Source organism: Amphiura filiformis, chromosome 9, assembly GCF_039555335.1.
Source record: "Amphiura filiformis chromosome 9, Afil_fr2py, whole genome shotgun sequence".
In the NCBI taxonomy this organism is placed as follows: domain Eukaryota; kingdom Metazoa; phylum Echinodermata; class Ophiuroidea; order Amphilepidida; family Amphiuridae; genus Amphiura; species Amphiura filiformis.
In genome coordinates, this window is record NC_092636.1 from 35690476 (window position 1) to 35713784 (window position 23309).

At 34.7% G+C, this 23309-nt stretch overlaps 2 protein-coding genes across 2 annotated transcripts; both read left to right on the forward strand.

Moving 5' to 3' along the window:
• The first annotated feature begins 2710 nt into the window (after positions 1 to 2710).
• Positions 2711 to 9558, forward strand: LOC140160933 (ficolin-2-like). The gene is made up of 5 exons (XM_072184283.1): positions 2711 to 2937; positions 4678 to 4771; positions 5803 to 5996; positions 8217 to 8478; positions 9121 to 9558. The coding sequence occupies exons 1-5, from the start codon at positions 2854 to 2856 to the stop codon at positions 9375 to 9377; spliced, it is 891 nt and encodes a 296-aa protein (XP_072040384.1). The 5' UTR covers positions 2711 to 2853; the 3' UTR covers positions 9378 to 9558.
• A 4603-nt stretch (positions 9559 to 14161) lies between these two features.
• On the forward strand, positions 14162 to 17172 carry LOC140160934 (BTB/POZ domain-containing protein KCTD16-like). Its single transcript, XM_072184284.1, has 2 exons — positions 14162 to 15069; positions 15845 to 17172. The coding sequence occupies exons 1-2, from the start codon at positions 14373 to 14375 to the stop codon at positions 15931 to 15933; spliced, it is 786 nt and encodes a 261-aa protein (XP_072040385.1). The 5' UTR covers positions 14162 to 14372; the 3' UTR covers positions 15934 to 17172.
• Positions 17173 to 23309: the final 6137 nt, after the last annotated feature.

The window sequence follows — 23309 nt, forward strand, 5'->3', positions numbered from 1 at the left end:
GAAGTAGTATGATATCAGCAGTAGATAGTTGATGAAGTAGTGTGCTAATCAACAGTAGATAGTTGATGAAGTAGTGTGCTATCAGCAGTTGAGGGTTGATGAATTAGTGTGCCATCAGCAGTAGAGGGTTGATGAAGTAGTGTGCTAGCAGCAGTAGATAGTGGATGAAGTAGAATGTTATCAGCAGTATATAGTGGATGAAGTAGTATGTTATCAGCAGTAGGTAGTGGATGAAGTAGTGTGCTATCAGCAATAGAGGGTTGATGAAGTAGTGTGCTATCAGCAGTAGATAGTTGATGAAGTAGTGTGCTATCAGCAGTAGATAGTTGATGAAGTAGTGTGCTATCAGCAGTAGAGGGTTGATGAAGTAGTGTGCTATCAGCAGTAGATAGTTGATGAAGTAGTGTGCTATCAGCAGTAGATAGTTGATGAAGTAGTGTGCTTTCAGCAGTAGATAGTTAATGAAGTAGTGTGCTATCAGCAGTAGAGGGTTGATGAAGTAGTGTGCTATCAGCAGTAGATAGAATGACACAATGTTTAATTGTGAGAAAAGCGTCAAATTTGGACTTTTACACACATTTTGTTTTCATACCAATATATTAATTCTGGTGCTATTGTCAAAAAATAAACCTATTATTATAATTTATTTCTATTATTTTCAAATAAATTATAAAGCACATTTCCCATTGACCAATGCACTGTACAAAGAAACAAAATACACAACATGGCAAGTACAAGATAATTATCAAAACAACATGGTAAAAGACACACACTCCTAATTACATCAAATATTTGAATAAAACACCCAGCAAACACAAAACGTTTTCGACATCATTCGCAAAAGGTTATAAAAGGTTGTCAGAAAACGTTTAAATGTCGGGTTATATAAAGGGTATATTAAGAGTATAAAACGTTTTCATAACCTTAAAAACATTTTTGATAATCTACTGCTCAGCAAACAAAAATAGAAAACGTTTAACTGTCGGGTTATATAAAGGGTATAAAAACGTATTAATAACATTCCAAAAACATTCTTGAAAATTTAATACAAAACATTCTAAACAGAATGTTATTTTGGGGTTGAAAAAATATTTTGCCAAAAATGTTTGCCCAAAATATTTTCAATAACGTTTTAAAAACGTTTTCATGACCTTTATATAACCCGACATTTAAATGTTATTAAAAGGTTTTGAAAAAAAACATTTTAAGAACATTTCTGTGTTTGCTGGGTTCAAACATTTTGACATAATGTTTTTTAAGTATTGACACAATATTTGGCAAAAATGTTTACAAAATATTTTACAATAACATTTTTTGAAAACATTTAAAAATATTGTTGTAGTGTATTTTCATACAAAACGTTTTAAAACGTTATCATGACCTTTATATAACCCGACATTTTAATGTTATTAAAACGTTTTTACCTAAACCAAAAGCCAAAATATAACTTATTTAAAACGTTTTTAAAACGTTTTTGTGTTTGCTGGGCAGATATGTGCAACAATCTGAAGAACATTGAAAATGATTAAAAAGACATTATTTTGTAAATTAAATCTAATACTGGAACTAAAATTTGCAACTCACTTTGCTACGTTGCGTCCGAAAGCATCGGACTTCATCTGACGTCATCACAACATCATCAATCAGATGCCTGATGAAGTCCGATGCTTTCGGACGCAACGTAGCAAAGCGAGTTGCAAATTTTAGTTCCAGTATTAGATTTAATTTACAAAATAATGTTTTGAACTACTGGATGAATAATCTCCACCAAAATAGGGACCTACAACATATTAGTATAAAAATATTTTAAAAGTATTATACACAACGAGAGGGAATACCTGCAAACAGGTCTATGTAATTAATGTTTATTCCTAGAAATACTTAAAAGAAGGATATTTTTACCCTCGTTTTGCGTACAACTAGTGAATTCTAATCAATATTCGTATTAACGATGACGTATTTCTAAAATAAAAACTATATTTGAAATTAAAGCCATGTACGATCTTTTAAAATGAGTTTGGTCAATTTTTTTCCAAGCCTGATTTTTTGGGCATATTTGTAACGTTTACTCAAGTCCCAACTTACACCTAATGGTTTCAGTCAAATTCATTGTGTTTTTAGAACAAAAGAGCAAATGTGAATTAGAGTCATAATTATGACTTTAAATCCCCCATAGAACACCACAGTTAAGTTATTTTGACTTAAAATGACTAGAAAATTTTCTTGACAGTTGTTACTAATAATATTTGGCAAAGAATAATCAAATACAAATTGACCGAAATTGTATATTAAGGCTGTTTTCTGAAATATATTCAATTTGAAAAACACACGGATATTTTTGTCAAATTCCATATGTTCAAAATAAAGAAATATTTCACTAAACGTAGGAATGTGTGTTTCATGGTAATTCGTCAAATATGAGCAAATTATTATGACCAAATTTGTTTTGTTTTTTGGTGGAGCCCATTCCAGTATTGATCAAAAAATTGGATGCACCCTGTAATAAAACCATGTTTGTGGATCACCCTACATGCCATAGGTCTTGAGTTATGCTTGATTTGAACTAGTTTACGTGCAGTTTAATAGGTCTTCTTAGGTTTCAAATTTACTGCTATTTTGTTACCTCTTACCAAGGGTTATCCTGTTTAAAGTTCAAACATATGTTGAATTCATTCTCTTCTACTCAAGCTAATAATCCAATTTGACGATATATAATGTGACAAACCGATAGAGAAACTATTAGAAATCAACATTTGCAGACTCCCACCCAGTTGATTTTGAAACGTTCTCAGTTGATTTTGTGTTGCGTCATCGCAAAGTATTTTGCCGATCCATTGTTTTACCAAATCAGAAATGGATTGGTCGAACCTGTATTTATTTGCTGTTATATCGGTGCTCACCGCTGAAGTTGTTCACAGCCAGACAACAAATGAACAGGTTGGTGTGTAATTGTCATTTATCTTGTTTAAACTAGGAAGGAAACCATTATAGGCCTAAATATTATGACCAAGAAATCTCGTAATCATATTGTCATGTATCTACGTCTCATAACGCTTCTATATAAGTAGGCAGATACCCAGCAAACACAAAAACGTTTTTAAAACGTTTTAAATAAGTTATATTTTGGCTTTTGGTTTAGGTAAAAACGTTTTGATAACATTAAAATGTCGGGTTATAAAAGGTCATGATAACGTTTTAAAACGTTTTGTATGAAAACACACTACAACAATATTCTTAAATGTTTTCATAAAGTGTTATTGTAAACTATTTTTGCAAACATTTTTGCCAAATATTGTGTCAATACTTAAATAACATTATATTAAAATACTTGAAGCAAGCAAACACAGAAATGTTCTTAAAATGTTTTTTTCAAAACCTTTTAATAACATTTAAATGTCGGGTTATATAAAGATCGTGAAAATGTTTTTAAAACGTTATTGAAAATATTTTGGGCAAACATTTTTCGGAAAATATTTTTCAACCCCAAAATAACATTCTGTTTAGAATGTTTTGTATCAAGTTTTCAAGAATGTTTTTGGAATGTTATTAAAACGTTTTTATACCCTTTATATAACCCGACATTTAAACGTTTTCTGTAAAACATTATTGTTTGCTGAGCAGTAGATTATCAAAAATGTTTTTTAAGGTTATGAAAACGTTTTATACTCTTAATATACCCTTTATATAACCCGACATTTAAACGTTTTCTGACAACCTTTTATAACCTTTTGCGAATGATGTCGAAAACGTTTTGTGTTTGCTGGGTAAAGAACGGCGGTGTACTTTTTGTTGCTACCAATAATAATTATATCAAAACGAAAGTCTTGCACGTGGGGCGGTAATGGCACTCCTTATGTCAATCCCTGGGATCTCTTTTGTAGAACCCATACCATTTCTTGTGTGTCAGCTTTATATGCCTCGAAAGTTGAGTAAAAACACAATAGGTCATGTGATTTAGTTAAATCTTTGCCCGGGTAAATAATTTTCTCAACCAAAATATATTAAACATTTTAACAACACACTGTTATCAATTGTTCTTAAATCGTAAATAAACTGCAGAAACGCTGTTTTAAACTTTTAAACAACCAGGGTTTTTAGGTGCCCTGCTCAAACAACATAACACGTTGTTTAAAAGCTTGTTTTATGTTGTTCAAACCTGGCACGTATAAACAACTCGATTTTTAAACAACTTTTTAAACAGCGTTTCTGCAGTGTAGTGACATTGAAAGGCTTGGTGTGTCACGTTACGGCACATCAATGTTATCGTGGCAGTTCCTTTTACGCATTCGGTAATCTTTTCTACTCGTATATAATCATAATAATGGGTGAGTGATCCATTAATTACATCTCCCTTAACACGAATCCTAACCCGATTACCTATATAAAGAAACCCAATTTCAAGCCTTAACCCACCTAACCTAAACCCTAAAACATAGACTGTTGAGGTTATTATGACATAATGCTTGAAAAGGGAAAGGTTCGCCATTCTGGACTATTTACAAATTTTAAGCAATTTAATTGGTACATTTTTTTTATAATGCGCTCCCTCCAAAAAACAACCTTTTTTCTAGTGTAACGGTCACTGGGTTTGAGCAGTTCTCGGGATATGGTGTGTTGTTTAAAAGTATCATATACATGATTTCCATAATACGGTGGTAAGAATTGCTTAATTTATAGGAAACAATTCGGACTGAATCGGAATTGGAAGAACTGCCTAACCAGAGTGCCATCAAGCAACTTGTTGACATGGTTTGTCAATGCAAAATAGAAGGCAAGTATAATTGTCGCGTATCATTATAGTCACTTTAAAAGTTTTGGATCTATTGTTTGATCGAAAAACTTCTGCTCCCTATTATTATCTTTTTACTCGAAAGACATCGTACATACGTTACCTAAATTCTACTCCCCTCGAAAAATCGAAAAAAAAAAAAAAAACCCGCAGTGATAAATAAAACCACATACCATACCAGACTTTAGTACGTTGGGTGATGACTGATCAAATATGGGTCGGTAAGTTTCTACACTTGCACGATTAAGAATAAAAATTCCTTTAAAAGGAATAGGGCGGGCAAATGAAAAATTGTCAAGAAAATTAAAAACTGGGAAAATATGACACAACATCGATTTCCAATGGGGGAATAACACAAAACGTATAAACAAAGTTAAAAGAATTTTTAACTTTATACGTTTATACGTTTGTTATTCCCCATTGGAGGTTGTAATCATATTTTCCCTGATTTTAATCTTATCTATTGCTTATCCTTTATTCTCTGCTGGTCAGTTGGAACAGATTTTCCCTGTTTTTATATTAACCCTTCACATCATAACAGAAGACGTTCTATGTTAACATTTTATATAAAACATTGTTATAAAACTTTTGTAGATAATAGTTATTTAAAACATTTTCGTAATCATACCTAGAGTTTTTTTTTATCATCAGATAGAAAGACTGCTGCTCATCTTCTCTGGTGAGACAACAGGGCTGGGGTATCTTTCCATATCAAAGTTTAAAAATCTGTCATGAAATTACTAAAGTTTACGATTCTGAATGATTTTCATGAATTCTTCGTGGTTGATATTTTGTCATTCCTGAGACCAAACTTGAACACTTTATCGGAGAATGTCGCTAGTATATTTAGTTCGGATAATTCAGTTCAATTCAGCTCTATACCGACTATACAGTGACTATGGAACTCTCTTTTTTTTTGCGACGCTTGATTCCACGGAAAGAGTGAAGAGGATTATCTGGAATGTTTAGTGGTGGCACCTCATATTTGGAGTCTATATGCATTCTGTTTTCAGAAGAATGTGGAAGCACACCTGCTCCTGCTGCTAGTAGCATCGATCCTCTGAATCCTAGACTATTTCCAAGAGATTGTTACGACATTCTTGAGCTCGGACAAGTTAACAGTGATCTCTATGATATTTACCCGATTGGAGTTGACGGTCCTGTACGTGTTTACTGTGATATGACTACGGATGGTGGAGGGTGGACGGTGAGTTTCACACGTGTTTAAGACGATTCAGATCCTTTCTGTCATATTTTACCAGTTTTAGTTATTTTGCTTAAATAATACAGTTTATTATTTTTGTAGAGTAATACATTGATCTTATAGGGAATGAGTTAAGGAAGTCACTGGTCACATTTATATTTTCATATGTGAAGAGCTTTTTGACTTTTGCGATAAACAGCTTTTTTAATTATGCAATTATTACCGACTCATGTTGCAGTGGCGTACCGTGGCCGCTCCTACCCCGGGGGGCAGAAGAAAATTCAATTTTGCCGCCCTTCCTCAACAGCCCGAAAAGGTTGACCCAATTTTTTTTTCGGTGGTTTGAAAAAGTGAAGAGCAAAAAAATTATATGCGCTAGCGCCCTAAAAGCAACACATATTGATGTATAGTACAATTTTTTCAAAATTTTTTATACTTTTAAAATTTTTACCGCCCTTTTTTCTTTCCTAATTTTTTTGCCGCCCCTTCTTCTTCCGCCGCCCCTCTTTTTGCCGCCCCTTCTTCTTCCGCCGCCCCTTCATTTTTGCCGCCCCTGCTTTTTACCCCGGGGCTGGCGCCCCAAAGCCCCCCAATACGCGCATGTGTTGGTTTTAGATAAAGTGTCGATGAGTAGAAACTAAAAAATTAGCTTTGGTACAATTTTCAAACCATTTTATTACTTCTTTTGTATCGCGCCTTTTGTGGATGTAAGGCCTGTTGCAACTGTTACCACTTTTCTAGAAACCACCTTTGCAATCAAATTTTTTGCACTACTTTATGTAACTTGACCAATGCTTTCAATTAATTAAATTCGACAAAATGCCATATTCGGCCATTTTTGAGATTTCCGAAGCTTTACAACTTTTGTTAATTAAATTCATTTTTTTCTAACATAGTGACCCAAAAACAGTTCCCTTTGGTTTTAATAGTTAAAGAACATTCAAGGCTCTTATCAAAAAACTAACAAAACTATTTTCCTAAATTTTATATTCATTTTAAGTTCAGATTTCCGGAAATTCCTTAAGATTTCCCAAACGGGAAATATAGCTCACTCGGCAGGCCTAAGTGCTAGCCGCTGGTTCGTGAGTGATTGACGGTACGAGTTCGAGCTCCCACAGTTCCCCTATGCCCTTGCCGTCTATCCGTACAAAACTCCGCAAAGAACAATAATTGCTCCAAGGTTCCCCGCAGTGGCAGGGTTACACAGAAACAATATAGCTCCAAATATAATAGCGATTAAGCTTAAACTATACATTAGCCCCAAATAGAGGGCAGGGCCTGTCATGATGGAAATTAATGGGTGACGGGCTGTCACTACCCCCTCGTATCAACAAATAACAGCAAGGCCGCAAACCCGGCAGGGCTGAGGCCGGAAACTCCCATAGTGAGGACTTGCAACTAATGGAGTTCCAATATAATGAATGGCCACACAGGGCAAGAAAGCAAAAGTAACCTTAATGTAACATTGCCCAATAGTAACCTTAATGTAACATTGACTAACGGAGGGGGGAATTTTGAATATTCAGTCTCATATAGACTGATTTCGAATGTGTGTTCAGTGCGATGTAGACTGATTATTAGAGAGAACAGGTTGTCCTTGGGCAATCAGCGACTTTCTGTAAAAGCGCAATTATCGTATGTAATTGCGCTATATAAATCTGTGGCTTTTGTTTAACGACGGGTAGGGCCTATTCTGACCAGTTTGTAGACAAGAGACAATCTGCTATATCATATATTTAATATGCTTAACACGAGGAGCAGTCTATTCATGGGCACCAATCTTTCAGTATAGACCAGAAGCCGGGACAAGAATCCGTTCACTTTAACGGCTCTTTTCAGAGCCATCGGGTCTCCGAGCTACTTAGTCAGCGGCAGCATACTTTGAACGACTCTTTTCAGCGGCACCAACCTTTCAGTGGACAAGGGTCAGTTTGCTTGAATGTCTCCTTTCAGAGCCACCGAATCTTCAAAATATTTACCTACTGTAAACTACTCTTTTCAGAGCCATAATCTCGTATTTAGATAAGGGGCGATCTATTTGTAGGCCTATATCATTAGGGAACTGAACCCCTACTACGATACTAAGTAGACAGGACAGTCTATATAGTTTTGTCCTGAAGAAGTCAAAGCTAAACTTAACGAAATCTTGACCGTTTTATAGCTTTCCTACGGCAAACCCGTTGAAACCCCCGTCTGTAATAGTATCATGGTTACTTATGGCAGGTTTTTCAACGTCGTGAAGATGCTACAGTCGACTTCTATCAAGATTGGCAGGAATATAAAATCGGTTTCGGGTCTGCTGGAGGCAACTTTTGGCTTGGTAATGAAAACCTACACCATATTACTAATCAGGGCAGCTATGAGCTTCGCATTGAACTTTCGGACTTCGATGGGGCAAGCAAGTTGGCCAAGTACGATCATTTTCGAGTCGGTGACGAAACATCAGGATACATTCTTGCTATTGGTAGCTACAGTGGGAATGCGGGTAAGTGGTTTGGTGTATTCTAATGACAGTGAATACCGGGAGTGAATATAGGCAATTAATTTTCCAAATGGGAGCTGACCAACTGACTAACTGATTAAATTGATTCAAGTTACAAGGATTAATAATAGGCCTAACATTGGAAATGGGCAAGATGCTTATAAAAAGACTGATGACTAAGACTATTGCTTAACCTTTATATCAACTCGCTTATTGCCCAGATTGGACAAGTTCCTATGCTGTACAACTTGCCCGTTAGTATTTCATAGTATTTGTTTGTAATGTCTTTGCTCATTCATAATCATATGCTTTGCTGTACTGAATATTTAAAACAAATTTGACCAATATTTTAGTACAAAAGTTTGTTGTTTTTGAATCGCTGATTATGTGAGATTGAACTTGCAAGTTGAAGGCTATATTACAGTAACAACTTGCCATATGGGCGGCAAATAAAACAGTTTTACACCCTGTCTGATCTTTTTTGTCTTGTAAATTGCATTTGGCAAAGTGCTCATTTTGAGTCTTCGCGATCGATTGATTGGAAGATACGTATGATAACCAGTATTTTCTATCACGTTCAATGCAAGGAGTGAACTAAGCAAATTCTATACCAATTATTGTTTTACCTTTTCTTATTTTGCATAGGTGATGGAATGACAGAGCGTCATCACAATTCGCTCTTCTCTACTAAAGACCGTGAGAATGATACACATTCCTCTGTGAATTGTCCCGTGCGATACAAAGGTGGTTGGTGGTATGGAGATTGCTACTATGCTAATTTGAACGGGGTTTATCTTGAAGGCGCAGATAGTACTTCGACAGGTATCGTGTGGGCAAAATGGCGTGGTGCCCAGTATTCATTGAAACGTGTTGAGATGAAGACGAGGCCTGTCACCGTGTAAAGACTTGCTCATTCATTTAATTCACATTAGTTCTGCCATATTATTCTTACGCAACATACCAAAAACAATGACAAAGTTCGGTCTTTAAGAATTTTAATTCTTAATTCTTGATTCTTAATTCTTGATTCTTGATTCTTAATTCTTAATTCTTAATTCTTAATTCTTAATTCTTAATTCTTAATTCTTAATTCTTAATTCTTAATTTTCAATTTTCAATTTTCAGTTTTCAATTCTTAATTCTTAATTCTTAATTCTTAATTCTTAAAAGTCGTTCAAAGTCTGTTGCCGCTTTTACGTTTTATATATAGCTATTACACAATTTATTGAATGGAAGTGCATAAAATTGATAAATTAACTGGGGTTATTTTTTGATCAAAATACAATCGTCCTATTATGTTTACCTACAATGTATATATATGTTATCTATCGAAAAGTCTGATAATCGCAACCACATTGTGCACATTGTAACATTTGTTGAGGAGGACGCCATCAATGTTTTTTCAAAATATCTGTTTTATATTACACGATTATAATGTGCTATATTAAACTAACATACCCTGCAAAATCAAGACTCTAGTGCTGTAGTGTAGTCAAAATCCGACGTTTAATTATTACGATGGAAATATTAGTCCAACGCGTACGCGAAGTTCATTATAACACAGCAGGCCTATATACATGACGTGAGGGAAGGTCATACATGTGATGGCACATCAAAGGACTGTACCGTAGCACGACCGACGGAGTGACACGCATTGGCCATATCGACGCTTGTAGTAAATTCCAATTTCCTTTGCTTTACCTCAGTTGTTTGGTTTAAAAAATCACAAGGGGGCATATCTGACAGTAAAAGCTAACATTATATGGGAAAGAAAATACGAGCAAAATACATTCGAATTGATACAGAAATAAAAGCAAGGAAAATCCAGCAACAGAGTTACATAGATAAATATAAAATATAAACTGATTCAAGACAATATACGAGTACATAATGAAAAGACACAATATTGCATTATGTTGTGCGTCTTGGGTTATAGCCATTTGCCATCCATCGGGATAAATAATAAGCACATACTTGCCTACGTCAATAGAGGGTGTAATATGCCTGATGGTCGTAGCTTTGAATGGATTGTCGCCCTCTGCACCAGTCAGATTACAAGAAAAGATGAGGCCATCACCAATTTAAACTGATAAACGATTGTTTGACATTGGATTGTTTTATTTATTATCCCAGCAAACACGAAACGTTTTTGACATCATACGTAGAAGGTTAGAAAAGGTTGTCAGAAAATGTTTAAATGTTGGGTTAGATCAAGGGTATAAAACGTTTCAATAACATTCAAAATCATTTTTGAACACATACTCCAAAATATTCTAATATTTTCTTATTTAAGTATTGACAACATATTTGGCATAAAGTTTTGCAAAAATATTTTACAACAACATTTTTACAATATTATAAAAATGTTTTTGTAGTATGTTTTATGCAAAACGTTTTAAAACGTTTACATGACCTTCATAAAACTCGACATTTAATGTTATTAAAACGTTTTTACCAAAACCCGTTTAAATCGTTTTCGCACCCATCTCACATCCACTACCCCACACATTAATCTGAGACGATTCCGTTTTGAATAACTTAATGGAAATGTTCACAAAAGGTCTCTCTAGAAACGGAAAACGTACCTTCTGTTTTCTTTATAATACCTAAATTATTCACGCATTATAAAGTCAAACAGCAAAATAGCATTTGTGACATTACACAAAAACGTGCACCCCGCACCCCATCCCACACACTACACCACCCCACCCTCACACACCCATCCTACAAACACATCCATATGCACACAACAACATCACCGTACACGATCTTAAGAAATTCGATAGAAATTTTCATCAAAGGATTGCCCGGGAGTGGCAAACGTACATTCTGTTAATGTCTTGTGGTATTTCATTATTGTCATGCATAAGGACAGCCACGGTAATGTACATTAAAACACGCATATACACACTAACGCGCTAACATTCACTTACAAACATATGTGACGTGTCATGTCAAAAGGAGACACTTTTGGGCAGGATCGTAAATGGAGAAATAACCAAAAATCTTCCCGGGGGTGATTTTTTCACAATTTGGTTTTGTTGCGAATTTGTGATGTTATTAATGTTTAAAATATTGTCTGATAGTTTCAGACCGAAAATATAAGTGGCATCTTGTATTTTTTGAGACATTTTTCAAGGTAATTCCTACTCACAACATTGACAATAATATTTTTAAAGGGCGATATCTCAACTTCCAATTTTATAATACCATAACTTACGAACTCAATATTTTCGCTTGGGAATGTCCGATTTCATTGGGGAAAACGGCATTGTGGAGCAAAATATCTCTATATTTACGATATGTAAAAATCTCAAAATTGATAACCTGCCCAAAAGTGTCTCCTTTTGACATGACACGTCACATATACAGGAGCAAAAAGAAAATAACAAAGTATATCAACTTTCCTCTAAGAGAAATTACGAAGCTATATCGGTGTTTAAAAAGGCTATCGGGGTATATGAACAACACAGTATAGGTATACAAACATCATATGAATATTCCAAGGGGTAAATTGAAACACGAACAATCTACGTTTTTTCGTTTTTGGGTTGAAATACAAAGTGATCATTGCACAAGGTTGCAACTCTATTACCAACATTAGAACAATAGTCAATAAACGGAACGATTAACAGTCAGTTGTAAACCTCATAAATCTAATCATGTAAAGACAGTATTACAGAGAGAGTCTCTGATTGAGTGTTACACGTAAGCGTTGAAAAGAATTAATCTTGTACGCTTTAAGATTTCTTACTTATTGCTCGCAGTGTATATAGGAATGTGCGAATAATAGAATCATTGAACTGTATGATGTGTGCAATTCTAAATGTTGTGGTAGTAATTATAATTACAATTGTATTAAAATACTTATTAATAAACAAATATATGTTATGATAATCATATTATATAGTACATTGAGACATTCAAATTTAGAAAATGAAGATCAGCTAATAAAAATATTGAAAATTAAGTAATGCTTGTATTTATAAATTTCGAAAAAATTATAGATTATAAATTTTAAATATATACACGAAATAATAGCACCAGTACTTATTTGGATATCAACAAAATACAACATTTCACTTTTGACAAGTGCGTACGTCGTTGTTTTATATGAGGACAACTAATTGCGTTATTACCTTTATTAGGAATTTACTTATTTATAGAAATAAAAATTGCCATAAATGTGACGTGTCATGTCAAAAGGAGACACTTTTGGGCAGGATCGTAAATGGAGAAATAGCCAAAAATCTGCCGGTGGGTGATTTTTTCACAATTTGGGTTTGTTGCTAATTTGTGATGTTATTAATGTTAAAAATATTGTCTGATAGTTTCAGACCAGAATATAACTGGCATCTTGTATTTTTTGTGACATTTTTCAAGTTAATTCCTACTCTCAACATTGTCAATAATATTTTTAAAGGGCGATATCTCAATTTCCAATTTTATAATACCATAACTTACAAACTCAATATCTTCGCTTAGGAATGTCCGATTTCATTGGGGAAAATAGTGTTGTGGAGCAAAATATCTCTATATTTAAGATATGTAAAAACCTCAAAATTCATAACCTGCCCAAAAGTGTCTCCTTTTGACATGACACGTCACAAATATTCCCTTTTATTCGCCTTGTTTAAAAAGGTAAAGGTTATAAGATGTAATTAATGCACAATACATCCGATTTTAGCCAACAGCTCCAACCTGCGTAACAAAATGTCACCCCAATAGTCGTATCGTTATTCAGAGGATGATTTAAGCACTACCCAGCAAGTCTTGCGGTTAGCATAGCTGTGTGAGTGAACATGACACCACTGCCCGCCCACTGCATAGACGTGCATGGTTAAATTTGAATTTGGACTGATGTATTTACAATAAAAATACCTTCAAAAAGCTGGTCGATTTCACATATTATGTTATCTACAGAAGGTGTGAATTATCCTTTATGCATACATCACTTTAGATCTGAAATCGACCAAGTAATAATGACACACACACAATTCTAAAACAACATCTTTTGCACATAATTCAATGGGATTTGAAAAGTAAAGTGGCAGTTGAAACTCTAGTGATAACACTTTTGCAGTGCATGATGGGGCTTCCTTAAATCATCCTCTGATCTTTATTATTAATACTAATTCAACGAGAATGCAACAAAGATATGCCGATTGCAATAATAGAATAAAAGCGACACAGGAATAAATATTTAATTTGAATAATTTGAAAAAGAATGATAAATTTACACCTCGTTGATACACACATTTATTAATGATAAACAAGTCTGGATTTTCGTATCTCAAAAATTTATATATATAGAAAAAGACGTGTATATGGAGTTTTAATTATAACAACATAGGAAAGCAATTTAAAAGACAGTCATACTGAAAACTTATATTGAAATGCCGCCGGGGACATGCCGTTTCATGCGTCATTTATTACATTTTGTGTTATCATTCATCCACGGTCTGTTTTATCGTGTGTTTAATTACAAAATAAAGTACATTCATTATTACATATTTATCAATGTACATTTCTGTCATATTCTAATGCCGAAAACAGCTTGCCTTTGACAAATAAATATTATGCCATCACGGACGTATTCGCGTATGCTTTCATCCACCTGTCTCGTTCAAATACGACAACCTGCGCTAACACTCATCAGGTTGCTTGCTTTTTATCAACTAGTTAGGGAGTTCGATTTATTTGGCTACGTACATATTCCTATATGCGTAGAAACGAATATACGAATTGTCAGTCCACTTGAAAACGGAGGCGTGTAGAGAGGTGATTTCATTTTTCTCAACGGTTAATATAGACATTATTTTACCAGTGCAGTCGGCCTTGTTCGCCTCGCAAATTAACGCTTTGCACCGCTACCTGTATATTGCAAATTGTGAAGAATGGCGGCTGAAAAGGACTTTCCCGCTGTTGTAGAACTAAATGTTGGTGGACAGCTATATACAACAGCTCTATCTACGCTCACTCAACCAGCAGATTCTCTTTTAGCGCAAATGTTTACAGGCAAAACCCGAACCCCAGTGCAAAGAGACTCTCGTGGCCGTTACTTCATTGACAGAGACGGATCCTTGTTTCGCTACATCTTAGATTTTCTGCGCAATCATAAAATTATTCTCCCTGAAAATTTCCAAGAGAAAGCAAGATTACGTCAAGAGGCTGAATTCTACCATCTGGTAGGTCTTATTGCACTTTTAGCAGGAGATGCAGTTACGTCTACTACGCGAATCACAAATTCTGAGTATGAAAACGGGACGACTGGAAGAACACCAGGATTTCTTACCATTGGGTATCGAGGAACATTTGCGTTTGGACGTGACGGTCTAGCAGACGTTAAATTCCGTAAAATCCAGAGGATACTTGTTTGTGGCAAAGTATCATTGGCCATGGAAGTTTTTGGAGACACTCTAAACACAAGTAGGGATCCTGATCGTATATATGAAGACTATAGCGCCCGGTTTTACTTGAAGCATGTGTTCCTGGAACAAGCATTCGATATGTTGGCCCAAACTGGATACAAATTCATTAGCTGCTGTGCCTCCGGCACAAGTGCACTTGTGGGACCACCAGAATCTGAGGAAAGTAAGTGGAATCACTATAATGAGTTTGTGTTTCAACGCTGTTAAAATGGCCAAAAAAACTAACCAAACTAACATTTGAATTGAATGGTAAATATTTGCTTAAAGAAAAAAACACAATACACCAGTGTTGCACCTGTTTGCTTGATTGCCCATGTTTTAAATAGTGCTTATGTTGCAATTTGTGATAGTTATAACCGCTGTCACATCAAATGGCTGGCATGTCTTTGCACCGCAGTATTATAGTAGACCATAGAGAAGAGCTAGCCACGGATAGGTTCTCTTCTTACTGCACACAAAAAACTGATGATGGATCCATGACTGTAACATTGCGCGGGAAAGTGGAATCTAATGCACGACATGACATGTTCTTGTGAAAAACGGAATATGAATTCTTAATAACAAACTGTGGTGATGAGAAGCAGCTTTGGACTTAAAATGTGATATTTGCATACCCAAAAGTATATTGAAATAATTTGATATTTCACACTATTGTGTGACTATACCTAATATCTAAGGAGGAGGTGTTCCACAAATCTAGTATGGATCCATTGTTTATCACACATATTATGGGATGTACCCTGATAGTCTTGTAACAGTGCACTTAGATGACTAGGGCATGATTACGTGCACAAAGTACACATAATCTGAAAAATTGCACCAAAAACAACCAATGTTATTTTTTATAAAACCTTGAAAACGCTGTTTAAAGAAGAAAAAATAAAGATATAATATCTTAAAATGACCATAATAATAATTCCTTTTAACATGTTTAACAGACGTGTCTACAATGCAGACAGAACACCCTGATCTAACATCTCAAAGTGAACACAATGGTTGGAAAATGATGGTATATTGTAGAATGTAGAAGATGGTGAGATGCGTTGGATGCAGATATGTACGGACGCTTTAGTACATTATAGATAGAAGATGACGCACGCGCAGATGTAGAGATGCCAAATACGGTGGTCAGGGGCCGAGCGAGAGAGCCGCTATTTGAGATGGGCATGCAGTTGGAGGTGAATATACCAGTAGATCACCCAACAGGGAAGTATTTTGTTACCAGATCGACCATAAGTTTGTGATACCTTTTTGACATTGATGACAATACCTCAAAGTAACTAACTAACCCCGCCCGCAAATATTATAAAGCAAAATGTCAGTATGAATAATTTGCAATTGCCCTTCGCTTCAATAGTTCAAGAGCATTAAATGCAAATAAACGCGCAAACTACGGCCTGCCATACCAATGGATCAAAAGCAGCTAATACTACTACACCTATTCAGCATGTCGATGGACCTAGCAAAATTTCCGTTCCACATTCTGCTGCAGGCTTGAAAACGAATAATTACCGTCACGACGTTACCGAGTGAGTGAAAGAGAAAAAAAGGGGCACAAGGGTTGATCTACACACGACGTCAATTTCACTTGCCCAGAAGAATGTTAGGGACCGTCGCACATTCCTATATTATACTGCGAGCAATAAGCAAGAAATCTTAAAGCGTACAAGATTAATTCTTTTCAGCGCTTACACATAACACTCAATCAGAGATTATCTCTGTTAACTTTATGTAGCTTCATCTTCATGATTAGATTTATGAGGTTTACAACTGACTGTTAATCGTTCCGTTTATTGACTATTGTTCTAATGTTGGTAATAGAGTTGCAACCTTGTGCAATGATCACTTTGTATTTCAACCCAAAAAAACGAACTAACGTAGATTGTTCGTGTTTCAATTTACCCCTTGGAATGTTCAGATGATGTTTTGTATACCTCTACTGTGTTGTTCATACCCCGATTAGAAAACATAGTCCCCAATACGCATTTATTAATTTATGGCACACTTTCGCTTTTAATAAGGCGATGTCCTGTTTACACTTTTGACAAAATTTGACTGTACCAAAGAGAGGATTGTGTTTTAAATCACTTCAGTGTCTGGAATGATTATATAATATAGAGACACTTTATTAAATCACAATATACAACACAAAAGGTGATGCCAAATTGTTACAAATAGATATACTATTTTGTAACACAATGCAAGCATTGTTCAGCATATTTAGTTACAAGTACTTATGAAATATTTGTTATTAAATATCTGTGTGTGCAAAGATTTAAGGTGGTACTACACCCGCTGATAAACTTGTGACTATTTTTGCCTTTTCTCAAAAATAATAACACACTGGTAACAAAAGTTATGTATATTATAGAGGCAAGGAATCCAGTTACTACACTGGCATTTCAGTGATTCAATACAAGCGGTATGTTATTTATGATAAGAAAAGAGGTACCATTAGAATGTACCTCATTTCTTAACATATATAATGAGCCACTTGTCTTGAATCACTGAAATATCAATGAAGTAATTCGATTCCTTGCCCTTATGATATACATAACTTTTGTTACCAGTGTGCAGTTATTTTTTGAGAAAAATGCAAAATTAGTTACAAAATTTATCAGCGGGTGTAGTACCACCTTAAATCTTTGTGAGAAAACCAAAGCATCTGTTTCAAAACATTTGGAAGTACACTGTGTCTATTCTTTTCGTTTAAATATTTTCCGATATTTAAAAATTGTATTAGAGTTCATACTTCGAACAAAAAACCTTGAGTCCTTTAAACAATTTTGTGTGATGTGGGTTGGAAAGCACGCCCGAATTTGGTGGTGATTCCTTAACGGTCATGCGACACTGATTTTGCAATATTTATTTACCTCGCGTATGAAAATATATAAATGTAAAGCATATAAATGCATATATTTATATCTATATATATGTATGATATACCGAGCACCGAATGACCTTGACAATGTTGCAATGGTTTATTTACGTGCATACTGACACTCCATTCGTCCAATGTCCTTCAATATTAACAACGCGGTATTTATATATAATGTATATAGATAGATAGATATAATATATTGCTTTACCTGAGATTAAGTTATCAACTTACCCAACTTTACATGCATTAAGTTACATTTCAAAACGTCACCAACTACAATGCGGTTACTTTAGAATTAGAAATTTAGAAAAAGTACTCCGAATGACCTTGACAATGTTATTAACATTGATAGAAAGCCTTCACAAAATGTAACACAACCGTTATAAATATGCACATAGCTTCAGATTTGTTAATCGTATTCACAATAACATTCAAAGAACGATTGTTTATTTACGCGCTCACTGACATCTCATTCGTCCAACGTTGTTCAATATTAGGGTCCCCCCGAAATACTTTTTTAAATAAATCAAAAAATATTTGACGAAATATAAACGTGTAAAAGATATGGGTAGCCTTATTTGTTTTACACATATGAACAAATAATAGCGTCACACGTCATTGCGTTCAATCACAATGCTTCATTTATGTAAAAGAGAGCCCGTTTTAAACAGTGTAAAAGTTGCATCTGAGTCCATAGGAGTCAACTCTCAAACAATACAGAATGACATAACGTGTTTGTCAAAGAAAACATGACTGCTATGGACTCATGTGCAACTTTTTATACGGTCTCATTTTGTACACAATTAACCATTGTGACTGAACGCAATGATGTGTGACGCTATAAAGTGGTACACAAGGGTAAAACAAATAGGGCTATACATATCTTTTTACATTTTTACATTTCGTAAAATATTTTTGACTTATCTTAAATAGTATTAGGGGGAACTTATAAGTTGTGCACCCTATAGCAACACATTAGTGCATTTAAAGAACAATATCGAATTTCTATATATGTTAAATTATCATAAATACGATTAATAGTTCTGAAGCTCTGTTAAGGAAATTTTAATACAGTTTAAAAGCTTCAACCTGACGTAAAGTATCTAAGAACTTTTGACATTTTACCATCACTCTTACTTTCTTAACTAATTCTTGACATAATTTGACACGTACAAAGAGCACAATGTTTTGTAAAAGAGTTTTATGTACAAAAATAAAGGTATTGTTGAAATGGGGGTGAAGATAATACGTTATAGTAGAATAATGTTAATTCACTTGTATAATATGTGGCATTATATTTGTATAAATATGATTAAATATATAATGTATTGATCTGTTAATTTCTATTGTTGTCTTTTTATCATTACTTACTTTGGGTGCCACTATGTATTATGGTTTCCGAATGTAGTATTAACATATTACATACACTCTCAAAGTCATTTTTGTACAAAGATACATTTGTCATGCGACTGCATGGAGTACAAAATTGTTTCAAATAAGTCGCTTGTACACTGGGATTGTAATGTGTACTTGTAAGGCCAAATGGTATTGGACATTTCAGAAATGTAGTCCCGTTATTTATAAAACTCTATTAATTCGATTCAACGCATTCCTACACCTCAGTGGCAGCCATTGAAGGTGGCCATCCCACCTGAGATGTGAAATGATGCAGGCTTTGCGGGAATTTCAAACTGTGTTCCATTACACGTGTGACAATGCTGAAAGTTTACAATGCAATACAAGATTGATGTTTGAAGCAGCGTTTTTCCACCAAATTGGGCAGTTACAACACCAGTTTGGTGCGGATGGCTCCCAGTAATGGTAGAATGAATTCTGACCATCACTTGGCTCGACGGATCAGTGTACATGTAAAATTTGATCAGACATTTCCGAAATATTCGATACCCTTGACTTTGCTACTTTACGATGCTCATAGTCCAATCACGCTAGTGTACACGTGTCTGGTTTAAAAACAAGTTTAAACAAGAAGTCGATATGACAATAACCTGGACGATCATCCGCCACAAATGGTCCATCTTGTGGATTTTCTTGGCTGTCAATTTTGGTTTTGTTAATGACATTATACCAATTAAACAACCTAGGTAAAACACTAAAATATGGAGTACATGTGGGGGATTTTCAGACAAACATATGGTGGCAAAAGCAATGTCAACAACCCTTTCAATATTATCTCAGTCATTCCATTCACAATCTTTAATATAAAAAAGTTCCTTTCTATATCCCACGTTCAATTGCTCAAAACAATCTTACAAATAACGTTTTATCTTAAGAAAACTCTGAGCGATATTTTGCCCGCGTTTATTCCATCGGGAAGCCATAGCCATCTAGCATTAGATCTTGACGTAAACCTCACAGTAACAAGAGTAATAGTTAACTGACAAATGGATTGTATCTGATCACATTATGCGAATGTCTCAAAATACCCATCACAACCAACAAACGATTTCCACGCATCATAGATATACGCATTGACAAAATTGAATAGAATTTCAATGGTAAATCTATGCATTTTTCCCATAGTAGATCTAGCCACTTGAAGCAGCATTAAGTACCAGCGATATACGGCATTTTATACGATCGTGAATGGTTTTACATTACAAATACCTAATTGAGCGTTTTTACCAACCACCTGCCGTAGAGAAACATACAATTGAAATCACCCCTAAATAGCCTCGTCTCATCTCATCTCAAGTTTCCATACTAAAGAACTTGATAACTACATCCACTTTTTGTACATTATTTAATAAATTGGACTTATGCACGTGGTCGAATGCATAGATAGTTGATAGCAGGTATAGAATTGAAGAAGTAGCAAAATGGGGCCCCAAGTCGGGAGATGGATAAGGGAGATAGGATAGATAGAGCCAGCTATACTACCTATCACCGTTACTGGTTTACTGTTATCTTTTAATCATTCGCGGCGCATGTTGTTCAATACTGACGATTGTCATCACCCAAGGAGATTTTTTGGGGATGAGATGCGCGGAGATGGTAAACGCCTTAGGAGGATGTCGTCTTCCAATTGAAATGTAAGGGGTCTTCTTCAAATAATAATCGTCAAATTGGAAGAAGAGCAAATGCAACTAGCACTCTGACCTGTAGGGACTTGCTTGCATGTAGTGATAGGATACATTTACGTGGTTAGAATCGTTGTAAGATTAGTATCCTTAGCGACCGTTATTAAGGATTGTATGTTATAATTAAGTAGGATGAATTCTACTGTGTACACAATTATAAGCGCACATATGTTTGCTGTCATATATGTGTGCAGTGCCAGATTATTATTCATTTAGTTTTACGTGTGCCATCATCGGGATGGATATTATTTGCGGGTCACTGGCTATATTCCTATCAAATAGATATTTATTGAATTCTCTAATTGTGGAAACATCTGCAGATAACGAATCACAAAAGATGAGTTCATATACGCATGTGTTACGTGTAGGGACTTTTTTTGCCAATATGAAATGGGTTGTCTGCAGCTGTGTGAATAAGGGTGGGGTGCGTTGGGTATATGTGGGGGTATTTGTATGGGGGTGCAAATGGGAGAGCTCGTAGTGTTTTACGTTAAATATTTTATGTTATGCTTGTGTGTGTGTATATTTGGTTGGGGTGTTGTGGTATGTAAGGTTAGGGTGGGTGTAGGAAGGGGTGGTATAGGTCTGTGTGGGGTGGGGTGCGTTTGGTTGTGCCATATTGCGTTTTAACATTACCCATGCATGAAGACAATGGAATACATAAAAATGAAATACACAAGCAGAGGGTAGTTTTACCACTTCTTGGCAGGTCTTTTATAGACTATGCCATAGTCAAATTTGATTTTAAAAATATGTTATGAACGCATTCCGTTGAACTCAAAATTTTACCAATGTTTATTATAATCAAAGTGTTCAATAGTAAAATGGTCATAAAGAGTTTATATAATTAGATGATTAATGACAGTAAAAGTTGTATTGAAAGCAACATATCTTGCATAATTATAATTGCTCACTTAATATTGAACAATTCTGATTTTGAAATCTACCAGTTTATTGATCGCGAAAGCCCGAGTAAAAAATCCTTGGGAAGTTAACAAACAGAGGGAGTACGGTGACTGAAAATATCAGATGTGAAAATCTATCAATTGCACACAAATTAATACAAATAAGCGTTTTATGCTTAAATGTAATGGCCAGAGTATGCAAAATGCGCAAGTGGACTACGGAGAAGTCTAGGTCTTTTATGAAGATTCAAAACGCTTGTGTGGGTGGGGTGTAGGGAGTTGGGTATAATCCTGATGAGTGTTCTAATAAATTATAACTGGCTACCTTTATATGCATTACTACGGTGTCTGCAAAGTGAAAAGCTTATATAGGAACGTTTTGTCATCTTGGCGACAAGACTCAGCTACCAAACAGGTTGTTCAGCAATCTGCATGAAAATTATACCAGCGTTGCCACTTAACATTTAAGTCGCCGTCGGCTTAATCTTCTGTTGGTGTACCGGTATGTTTATGTATGTGGGGTGCGTCTGTACACACAATTTATGATTGATTAATAATCATTATTATTTTACGTTGTCTATTACATACGCATCAGAGACCGTAACTGTTCTATTAGGAAACTTAATTCACTCCAATTGAAATTAATTTTGGTTAAAGTATGCGCAATCGTACGTTTCCGTTTTATTTGATTGTATTTCACTAAAAATATTTATTCATCAAAATTGTGGTGTAATTTGACAAATTAAAAAATTTGTCATAATAAATGGAAGGTTTGTCATTCAAGAAATAATATGTATTGCTAAAAACGTGTTTGTAATACTAATACTGAAAGAACATAGTATTTCAAATTATTTTTCAGCATAACAAATTAATTTCGTTGTAATCACAAATTAATAAACGGCAAATTAAATAACGAATTAATAGTTATCAAAATAATTCGTCATTTAATTTTTCATTCATTAATTTGTCATTACAAGTGGTATATTTATCAGTCAAGAAAATTATTTGTCATGCTGACAATTTATTTTGAAAAATATAAATTGTTCTTTTGGCAGTACAAATAAATTTTCAGCATCACATAATATTTCTGGATTAAAAAACATTTATATCTGTTATAAAATTTTCAAGGTCAGTTAGAGTAGTTAGCTGTTGTGAATCAGTCGAATCGTAGTATCTTTCCGATCGCAAATGTTACTAGAAAAGAGTAATTATTTGAATCTTAAAGCACTTGAGAAACATTGTTGAGAAATTTCATAAAACATATAACAACGAGTGCGACAGCGTCTACATGGGTATTATACGAGTACATATGAGCTCACTTTTAGAGGGAGCTAAGTACAATATTACCTACAAGTGAATCACGATTGAACCTATTAATTTCTAAGGCAAATGTTAACTGCAAAAAACCGCGTAGGTAACTCATTCAGAATAACTCGCAGGTAGCTAACAATAAGTAACTAACTATACGATGTTACCCACCCACAAGTTACCTAAGATCGTCTATGGCTATTCATGCATT